Source organism: Suricata suricatta, chromosome X, assembly GCF_006229205.1.
Source record: "Suricata suricatta isolate VVHF042 chromosome X, meerkat_22Aug2017_6uvM2_HiC, whole genome shotgun sequence".
In the NCBI taxonomy this organism is placed as follows: domain Eukaryota; kingdom Metazoa; phylum Chordata; class Mammalia; order Carnivora; family Herpestidae; genus Suricata; species Suricata suricatta.
The window spans coordinates 60,458,736-60,470,626 of record NC_043717.1 but is presented as its reverse complement, the minus strand read 5'-3'; the positions used below and the strand labels follow the sequence as shown (position 1 = coordinate 60,470,626).

Genomic DNA, 11,891 nt, shown 5'->3' with positions numbered 1-11,891 from the left:
TTTGGCTATTGTTGACATTGGAGCGGAGGAGGGAGAGAGAGTTGGAGAGAGAGAGGGATGCAAAACTTGAGAGACTATTGAATGCTGAGAATGAACTGAGGGTTGAGGGGGAAGGGGGAGGGGGGAAAAGAGGTGGTGGTGATGGTGGAGGGCACTTAAGGGGAAGAGCACTGGGTGTTGTATGGAAAACAATTTGACAATAAAATATTATGGAGGAAAAAAAATTTAAGTAGCAAGAGAAAACAATTAATTCAAAGGCAACCCATAAGGCTATCAGCAGATTTTTCAGGAGAAACTTTGCATAGCAGAAGTAAGTAGCATGATATATTCAAAATAATGAAAGAAAAAAAAACCTCCTGCAATCAAGAATACTCTATCCATGAAGGTTATAATTTAAAATAAGATAGGTTTTTCCAGACAAGTAAAAGTTAAATAAACTCATGACTACTAAACCAGTAGAACAATAAATGTTAAAGTGGGAAAGAAAGATCATAAGTAGGAATAAAAATGTTGAAAGGACAAAGGCAGTAAATTAAGCATATCTATAAAACTTAGTCAAGGGATTTATAAAATCAAAGCATGTAAACTATGGCACCACATACCTAAAATGTAGGGGTAATAAGAGTAAAGAATGGGCACAAACTTAAGTGACCATCCACTTAATATAGAGACTGCTATGTGCATAAGATGTTATATATAAACTTAATAGTAATGACAAATAAAAACTGGTAATCGATATGCAAAATATAAAGAGAAAATAATACAAACATATCAATAAAGAAAGCCAACAAATAGTGAAAGGAGAGGAAGAGAATAAAGGAACAGAAAAGAACTACATAAACAATTATAAAACAAATAAAATGGTAATAAGCACACGCCTACCAATAATTACTTTGAATCTTAATGGAATAAACACTTCAATCAAAAGACATAGGGTGAAGAGTAGTTTCAAAAACAAGACTCATCTATATGCTGCATACAAGAAACTCATTTGGGACCTGAAGACACATGGAGACTGAACGAAAAGAGATGGAAAGACATTTATCAGTCAAATGGAGCGAAAGGAATACCAGGGTAAGATTACTTACATACTTTAAAACAAACACTGTAATAAGAGACAAGGAAAGACATGACATAATTACAAAAGGAAAAATCTGAGGGCACCTGGGTTGTTCAGTCAGTTAAGTGTATAACTCATTTTGGTTCAGGTCATGATCTCATGGTTCATGAGTTTAAGCCACACATCAGGCTCTGACTGATAGCAAGGATCTTTTTGGGATTATCTGTCTCTCTCTCTCTCTCCCCGTCCCATGCTGATGTTCTCAAATAAATAATTTTAAAATAATTTTTTAAAAGAAATACTGTTGGTGTGAATGTAAACTGGTGCAGCTGCTCTGGAAAACAGTGTGGAGGTTCCTAAAAAAACTATCGATAGAACTCCCTTATGACCCAGCAATAGCACTGCTAGGGATTTACCCAAGAGGTACAGAAATGCTGATGCATAGGAGCACATGTACCCCAATGTTCATAGCAGCACTGTCAACAATAGCCAAAACATGCAAAGAGCCTAAATGTCCATCACCTGATGAGTGGATCAAGAAGATGTGGTATATATACACAATGGAATACTACATGGCAATGAGAAAGAATGAAATATGGCCATTTGTAGGAAAGTGGGTGGACCCCAAAGGTGTCATGCTAAGTGAAATAAGTTAGGCAGAGAAGGACAGAATTTTGCACTCATAGGTATAACAGGAAAACAGGAGAATCCTAATGGAGACCAGGGGGAGGGGAAGAGGGAAAGAGAGATGGGGAGAGAAATTTTTCTTTGTAGTTTTGTCAACTTTTGATTTATATATATTTTTTGGTGAATATGTGGAGAAAAAGGAACCCTCATGCACAGTTGTTGGGAAACCAATGGTACAGTGATTCTGGAGAACAGTATGGAGTTTCCTCAAAAAATTAAAAATTAGAATTACCACATGAGCCAGTAAATCTACTACTGGGTATTTTTTCAAAGAGTATAAAAGGAGTATTTCTAAAAGGTATGTACACTTTTATGTTTATTGAAGTATTATTTACAATAACCAAATTATGGAAGCAATACAAGTGTCTACTGATGGATGTAGAAGTAAAGGAAATGTGATACATATCTTCAGTGGAATATTACTTAGCCATCAAAAAATGAAATGTCAACATTTGCAGCAGCATTCTTAGATCTGGAGAGTATTATGTTAAGTGATGTAAAGACAGTCAATGAAAGACAAATACAATACGATCTAACTCATAGGGTAAATTTAATAAGCAAAACAAATTAATAAGCATAAAAGATACATCAAAAAGCAGACACTTAACTATCGAGAAGAAACTGATGGTTACCAAAGGGGAAGTCATTGGGAGAATGGATGAAATAAGCTAGGGGGATTAAGAATATACCTATCATGATGAGCACTGATAATGTATAGAATTATTGAATCACTATATTGTACTCTGGATACTAATGAAACATTGTATATTAACTATACTGGAATTAAAATAAAAATAAATATTTAAAGTAAATTAAATTACATGATTAGAAGTCTTAAAATGATAAATTAAAATAAGAGACAAATTTGTTTCAGTGGATTATAGAAAAAATACCTAAAATAAAAGAACACATAAAGACTAATGTTTTTAATAGAGAAGAGATACTGCGCACACACTAAAGGATAGTAAGCTCATAAAGCTATACTAATGTCAAACAAAGTTAACTTTAAAATAAATAAAGATAAGTGCAACATTTTATAATGCTAAATGGATCAATCCCATAGGAGAATCCCATGTGCTCACTTGCATAGCCATAAAATACATAAGCAAAAATTTATACAACTAAAAGCAATATACAAACTTACAATTACAGATGGAACCTTTAATACATGTGTTTTAGTAACTAACAGAGCAATTAGATAAAACATATCAGTAGAGATATAGAAAATTTGAATAACATTATTAACAAAATGACATGAAAACACTACACCAAACAACTGCACAATACACAATTTTTTTCAATTTCACATGGAATATTTTAAAAAAGTGACTACTCAGATTGGACTATAAATTAAGTTTCAGCAAGTATCAAAGTACTAAAATTATATGGTATATACTTGCTGACCACCATTGAATATAGCTAAAAATCAATAACAAAAAGAAAATTTTGAAAAATCTAAACATTTGGAAATTATCAGTACAATGTATGGGTTAAAGAGTAAATTACAATTGAAATTAGAAAATATTTTGAAATATATTTTGCCTATCATGAAGAAAAATGTGATAGATATGAAGGGATGCAGAGATTTACTAGGAATTGTATAGCTTTATTCATATATCAGCAAATAAGAGATGCTGAAACAAATGTTTTACATACCTATCTCAAGAAGCTAAAAACAGAACAGATGGATACCAATATATGGAGGAGGGAAAAAAATAAGGATAACAGGAGTGCCTGGTAGCTTAGTCAGTTAAGCATTTGACTCTTGGTTTCAGCTCAGGTCATGATCTCAGGTTTCATGAGATTGAACCCTGTTTTGAGCACTGCTCTAACAGTGCAAAAACCTGCTTGTGATTCTCTCTCCTTTTTATCTATCCCTGTCCCATTCTCTTTCTCACAAAATCTATGAACAAACATTAAAGAAATAAGGATAACAGAGGTGAAAGGAAAACAAAAGCTTTATGCATGTAAATTTGAAAATTTAGATGAAATAAGAAATTTCCTTTAAAAAGAACATATTTTAAGCTGAAATTGAAAAATCTGAATTATTGTATGTATACTAAAGATGTTAGCTTGATAATTAAAAACTTACCGACATAGAGAATTCCAGGTCTGGATGTCTTCATTGATTAATTCTCCCAACAACCTAAGGAAGAAATAATAACAATTATTCACAAACCCTTCCAATGTCTAGGAAAAAGAAAACACTTCTCAACTTATTCTATGAGAAGAGAATAACCTTACTAACAACATCTGAAAAAGTCATTAATAGAAAAAAATTATATTCCTATATTTTTATAAATATAGATTCTAAAATGCTTAAACATTTTATAAAATTCAACACATAGAAAACATATTATATCACAACCAAGTAATCTTATAACAGTTCAACATTTGAAAATCACCACATTAACACATTCGAATAAAGGAGAGAAGTCATATGATCATTGCAACATACAGGAAAAGTCTTTAAGAATGTCTAACATTTGGGGCACTTGGGCGACTCAGTGGTTAAAGCATCTGACTCTTGATTTAGGCTTAGGTCATGATCTCATGGTACATGAGTTCAGGCCCCATATTGGGCTTTGCTCTGGTGGAGTTGAGCCTACTTGGGATTTTCTCTCTCTCCACCTCTGCCTCCTCTCCTCATTTTCTCTCTCTCTATCTCTCTCTCAAAATAAACAATGAATAAAAAAACTTACAAAAAATACCCAACATTCATTTATGGTAATTTTTTTTTATCAAACAAGGAATAGAAGGAAACTTCTTAATCCAGTAAAAAGGAATCTACAGGAAACTAAAACAAATGTAATATTCAATGGTGAAGTGGAAGCATTTCTCTTAAACTGAGAAATAAGAAGGATATCCAGTAGTAAACTTCAATCTGACTTTGTAATAGAGGCCTTAGCCTATGCAATAAATCAAGAAAAAATAAATTAGAATTCTAAAAATAGTAAAAGGAGAAAAAAATTGTTATTATTTGCAGGCAGCACAACTGTTTACATAGAAAATACAAGATGTTTCAGACACACAATCAGAATTAATGAATTTAGGAAAATTGTTAGATACTAAGACTGTGAAAATCAGTTATATTTCTACATACAATATAATTAGAAAATACACCATTTATATAATAACATCATAAATACAAAACACTTAGGAATAAATCTAAAAATATATCTGCCATATATCTATACTGAAGGGTGTAAACAAATATTAAGTTAAATTAAATAAAACAAATAAATGGACATATGCTCAGGAATTGAAAGATTCAATATTATATGTATAACACATCTTCCCACAATGATATATTGATTGAATATAATCTCAATAACATTTTTTGACATTTTTGATAACTGATAGCTGATTCTAAATTTTACATTAAAAAGAAAGAGCAAAGAATATCCAAGACAATTTGACAAAATGGAAAGATATACATTGCTGAATATCAATATATCAACTTATGATAAAATGACAACAATTAAGACAGTGTAGTGTTGGCACAAAAACAAATAACTATTGAAACAGAATAGAAAATATAAAATGAGGTCTATAAAGATATGGTCACATGAATTATCCCAAAATTGTTATGCACTGGGGAAAGAGAGTATTTTCAACAAGTGGTATTAGTCAATTTGATATCTTCAAGAGGAAGAGATCTGATTATTGGTTTTTATATCACATTACACACCAAAATTAGCCCTATATCTATCGCAGACATAAAGTTGAAAAGTAAAAGAAACTGTTTTCAGAAGTAACATAGGAGATTATTTTAATAACAGTGGAGTGTTTCTCTGTTTAGGGCACAAAAATCTATAATGATAATGGAATAGAATGACATGTTAAGTTGCTGTTATCCAATGAGGAGTAGCTGTACCACTCTTCCTTTTTTCCAAAAAATGAAAATGTAAAGAAAAAAGTAGATAAATTTATGATATGATTTTCATTCATTTATTCATTCAACTAATAAATATTGAACACTGTGGAAGGCTAATAAATAACCTCACAAAATATCCATATATGAAACACTGTAATCAGTGAATGTTATCTTATATGACAAAAAGAACTGCATATAAAAGGTTAAGAATCTTGAAATCAGGAAATTATTTTGGATATTCCTGAAGGGCACTAAATGTATTCAACAGAGTTCTTATAAGAGAAAAAGAAGAAATTCAGAAGATGATAAGGCAATCTGATGGTAAAAACAGAGATTGGAACTATTCTCTTTGAAGAAAGGGAAAGGGGACACAAGCTAAAGAACTCAGGTGATCACTAGAAGCTAAAAGTATGCCAGAAAATTGGTTTTCTCTTCAAAGCCTTTAGAAGAAACCAACCTTGCAGACACCCTGATTTTAGCCTAGTAAAACTGATTTCATACTTATAACGTCCAGAAATGTAAGCAAATATGTTTGTATTTTTAGCCCACTGAATTATTCCACAGCAATAATAATTAATGCAAATCATGGTACCCTTAGTGGGTGTGGGTGTTGTTGTAACAAATACCTAACAATGTGGAAATGAATTTAGAATTGGAATATATGCAAAGATTAAAGAGATTTAGATTGCTTTGGGAAAACTGTTAGTAGACATGTAAATGTTAAAGACTCTTCTGATGGACTCTGGAAGATGTGAGGAATATGATAGAAAAAGGCAATATCATCTTTAAGAATACTTAAATTTTAATAAACAGACTATTGGTAAAATACGGATATTAAAAGTGTTGGTAAAGGCTCAGAAGAAGTGGGGAGCACAGTAGAGAAAACCTATATCATCTTAGAGAATACCTATATAGTCGCAAATAGAATTTTGGTTGAAATATGAACATTAGGGATGCTTGGGTGTCTCAGTCAGTTAAGCATCTGACTCTTGATTTCATCTCAGGTCATGATCTCACGGTTCATGAGATTGAGCCCTATATTGGGCTCTGAGCTGACAGCACGGAGCCTGCTTGGGATTTTATGTCTCCCTCGTTGACTCTCCCCTGCTCATGCTCTCTCAAAAGAAACAAACTTGCAAATATAATAGTAGCGAAGTTAAAACTTCAAAGCAGCAAAACAATTATATCCATAAAATCCTGTCACAACATTCACAAAATAAAATGATGCAAAGTAAGATATCATATACATAAACTCTGTGTGGGGGAAATAAAAATTTAGTACTTTTAGAAAGGGCCCCATTTAGGTAACCATCAAATTAATATAGGCGTTATATGTATGAGAAGTTATATAGTAGATAATGGTAACCACAGATGAAAAACCTGTATAGATATGCAAAAAGAAAAGAAAAAAAATCCAAACGTATTACTAAAGAAAATCACCAAACAAGGGAAAATAAGAAGAGAAGGAAGGGACAGAGAAAAAATACAAAAACAAATATAAAATAACAAAATTGAAATAATTACACATTTATTGGTAGTCACTTTGATTGTAAATAGCCTAAATGCTCCAAACAAAAGACACAGGATGAATGAAAGGATAAAAATGCAAGAACCATCATTATGGTACCCAGAAGAGACCCACTTCAGACTTAAAGACACATACAGTTTGACAGTGAAAGAATGGAAAAACCCATACCATGCAAATGGAAATAAAAAGAAAACTGGGTAGCAATACTTGTATAGGACAAAATTGACTTTAAAACAAATACTGTAACAAGAAACAAAGAAGAGCACAACGTAGTGATACAGCCTAACATCCAACAAGCAGATATAACAATTTGGGATATTTATGCACTGAAAATGGGTGCACCTATATTTGTAAGGCAATTATTAGCAGACATAGAGGAAGAAATTGACAATAATATGACAATAGTAGGGAACTCTAACACATTTTTACAGGAATAAATAGATTATTCAGGTAGAAAACCAACAAGGAAACAGTGGCTTTGAATGGCACATTGGACCAGATAGACCTAACAGATTCAGAACATTCTACACTATGTGTGGAATGCACATTCTTTTCAAGGACACATGGAACATTCTTCCAAATAAATCAGATGTTATACCATAGAAAAAGTCTCAATAAAATTTTAAAAAGACTGAAATCATTTCATGCATCTTTTCTGAGTGCAAAGTTATGAAACTAGAAATCAATCACAAGAAAAAAATTAGAAAGAACACAAATACATAGAAGCTAAATAACATGCTTCTAAACAATGAATGGGTCAACCAAGAGATGAAAGATTAAATAAAAAAAATTCATGAAGACAAATGATAATTAAAACAGTAAAAAAAAAATTAAAGGGATGAAGCAACAGCCCTCCCAAGATGGAGGTTATAGCAATACAGGCCTACCTCATGTAGCAAGAAAAATCTTAAATAAACAACCTAACCTTAAACCTAAATTAATGAGATGAATAACAAAGTCCAAAGCCATTAGAAGAAAGGAAATAATAATGATTAGAGCAGAAATAAATGAAATAGAGGCTAAGAAATAGAACAGATCAATTAAACAAGAACCATTTCTTTGAAACAAGGTTTATCAACAAATTTGACAATCCTTTAGCTAGACTCAACAAGAGAAAATGAGGGAGGACTCAAATAAATATAATCAGAAATGAAGCAAGAAAAAACCCAACTAACACCAGAAAAATATGAAAGATTATAAAAGAAAATTATGAAACTGTCTACTGGGATCAATTTGGATAGCCTAAAAGAAATGGATACATTCCTAGAAACATAATTTTCTGAAAGTGAATCAGTAAGAAATAGAGCATTTAAATAGACTGATTACTAGCAATGAAATTGAATCCTGAAAAAAAATCCTCCCCAAATCAAATGCAGAACTGATGGATTCACTGTAAATTATACCAAACATTTTAAAAACAGTTAATACCTATTCTCAAACTATTTGAAAAAAAATAGAAGGGCAAAGAAAACAAAAATTATTTTGCAAGGTCAGCATTACCCTGGTACAAAATAATAACAACAACAACAACAGTAACAACAACAACAACAGCAACAACAACAACAACAACAACAACAAAGACACTACTAAAAAAGAAAAAAAACTACAGGCCAATATCTCTGATGAGCATAGATGCAAAAACCGACAATAAAATATTAGCAATCCAAATCCAACAATACATTAAAAAGTTCATTCCTCATGATCAAGTGTGCTTTATTTCTGAATTGCAAGGGTATTTTAATATTTGTAAATCAATAAAAGTGATGTATCACCATAGCAAAAGAATAAAAAACATATGATCATTTCAATAGATTCAGAAAAAGTATTTGATAAAGTGCAATATTTATTCATGGTGAGTCTCAAGAAATCTGTTTTAGAGGGAATATGCCTCAATATAAGAAAGATCATATATAAAAAACCCCACAGCTAACAAAGTCAGTGGTGCAAACTAGATTGTTTTTCCTCTAATGTCAGGAAAAAAACAAGGATGTCTACTTACACTACATTTATTCAATACAGTACTAGAAGTGTGGACATAGCAACCATAAAAGAAAAACAAATAAAAGACATCCATATTGTTAAGGAAGAAGTAAAACTTTCACTATTTGAAGATGACATGATACTATATATAGAAAACAAAGTCTTCACCAAAAACTACTAGAACTGATAAATATTTTGTAAAGTCATAGGACACATAATTAATATACAGAAATCTGTTTCATTTATGTATACTAATACTGAAGTAACAACAAAGAAAATTAAGAAAATAATCCTATTTATAATTGTACAAAAATAATAAAATATCTCAGAATAAATTTAACTAATGCAGTGAAAAACTACTCTGTAAACTACAAAACTTTGATGAAAGATACTGAAGATGACACAAATTGGAAGGTATTTTTGCTCATGGATTGAAAGAATCAGTAATGTTAAAATGTCCATACGAAGCAAAGCAATCTACAGATTTAATAAAATCCCTATCAAAATACCAACAATATTTTTCACAGTAGAAGAACAAACAATACTAAAAATTGTATGGAACTACAAAAGACCCCAAATAGCCAAAGAAATCTTGAAGGAAAAAAAAAAGCTGCAGGTATCATGATTCCAGATTTCAAGGTATACTCCAAAACTACAGTTATCAAAAGAGTAAAGTCCTGACACAAATATAGAAACATGTATCTCTTTAATAAGTGGTGTTGGAAAAACTGGACAGCTACATGCAAAAGGCTGAAACTGGACTACTTTCTTAAACCACACACAAAAATAAATTCAAACTGAATTAAGGAGCAAAATGTGAGACCCGAAACAACAAAACGCTTAGAAGAAAACAGAATTTCTCTGACATCAGCTATAAAAACATTTTTCTAGATATGTATGTTCTAGCAAAGGAAAGTAAACCAAAATTAATCTATCAGGACTACACCAAAATAAAAAACTTTTGCACAGCAAAAAAAGAAATTAACAAAACTAAAAGAAAACCTACTAAATTGGGAGAAAATATTTGCAGATAATATATCTAATAAAGGATTAATTTCAAAAACATATAATGAACTTATACAACTCAACACCAAAAAATATAATTAAAAATGGGCAGAGGACATGACTAGACATTTTTTCCAAAAAATACATATAGATGACCAACATTAATATTAAAAGTAGCTCAACATCACTAATCATGAGGGAAATGAATATTAAAAACACAATGAGATTTTACTTCACACCTGTCAGGATAGGTAAAATAAAAAATACAAGAAATAAAACAGTGCATAAGGGTTCCTTTCTCTCCACATTTTCCCCAACTTTTGTGCATATGCCTTTTCAAAGTAGTGTTTTAATATTCTTTGGGAAAGTATCCAGGAGTGGAATTACTGGGTCTTATGGTAATTCATTTTTCAATTTTTGGATGAACCTCCATAATATTTTCCACCATGGCTGCACCAATTTGTATTTGGTACTTCAAATACTAATGAATTCAGGAAGAGGCTGGTGACCTTTGTATGTGGCGCTAGTCCTCGGTACCAGTTGTGGACACCACAGTAGCCCATGAACCACCTTTAGCTCCTCTCAACCATGGTCCAAATTACCCTGGACAACACTGTCTTAAATAGTCACTCTCATATCAGCCTTTGTCGAAGTCTTGGTTTCAAGTGGATAAGTTATAGCACACCATTAAAGTTAAAAATAAAAAAAAAGGCTGCTTGGAGAGGGTAAGAGGAACAGTTGAAACAGGTGATTTTATAAGCATCACCTGTCCCCTAAAGCTGTAGAGTTCACGGCCAAAAGAGACCTTTTTGGCCTCTGATTTCTCCCATGGAGGATTGAAAGTGTGTAAATGTCCAGTTTCCTTAGCTGTGTGGGACAACGCAAAAACCTAAAAAGTCCATTTCTATCTCATCATATCCAGAGTATTGAGTCATCAGCAGCATAATTAGGGGCATGAAGAGGCAGGGAGAGCAGTAGATATGACTTCCAGAGGACATTAAATGGATATATCCTACGGTGTTAATGACTCTATCAAGAAGAGTACCCATGAGCTTCTGGGAATGCTTTACACATAGATTGCTAAATTGGCCCATGGGCACCCCTAGAACAGTCCTATATTGTGTTTGGCGGCCTGTGCATGCTCCTGATGGTGATAAGCATGAGCTTTGACAAATGGCTAGTGAGAATGCACTAGCATGAATCTGTGGGCCAGGAAATACCACAAACTTGAAATTTAGTGCAGCCTCTAGGGAAGTAAAAGGGAAGCTCTCAGTACTTGGCTTGTTGCTTGGCAAGATCAAGGGAAGAATTCAAGATTAAGAATTCTGCCACAAAAGGGAGCAAGAAGCATACAGCACATTCATCCATAGAAGATCTGAGAGAGCCTCAGAATCCCTAGCAGGGAAGATGGAAGGTGTTTCCCTTTAGAAGTCAGTCAGTAAGGAATGGATAAGGTGACTCCTACTTCAAATATGATAAGAAAAATGCAAGATTTCAAGGAACATAAAACATCAAGGAAACATGACACCAGGAAAGGATTACGAGAGAGTTGAGGAGAGAGAGGGAAGCAAAACCTGAGAGACTACTGAATAGTGAAAAGGAACCAAGGGTTGAAGGGGGAGGGGGAAGGGAGGTGGTGGTAATGGAGGAGGGCACTTGTGGGGAAGAGCACTGGGTGTTATATGGAAACCAATTTGACAAAAAATTATTAAAAATTAAAAAAGTAACCACCCACAAATTAATGGAAATTTGTG

General features: G+C 32.5%; 1 protein-coding gene across 3 annotated transcripts in view; it reads right to left on the bottom strand.

Moving 5' to 3' along the window:
• Nucleotides 1-11,891, bottom strand: part of CYLC1 (cylicin 1) — a 58,422-nt gene that overhangs the window by 32,946 nt on the left and 13,585 nt on the right. For all 3 annotated transcript variants that reach the window (XM_029930446.1, XM_029930448.1, XM_029930447.1), the window contains exon 2: nt 3,840-3,893. In XM_029930446.1, coding sequence (XP_029786306.1) covers nt 3,840-3,893 — 54 coding nt within the window. The remainder of the gene's footprint in view (nt 1-3,839; nt 3,894-11,891) is intronic.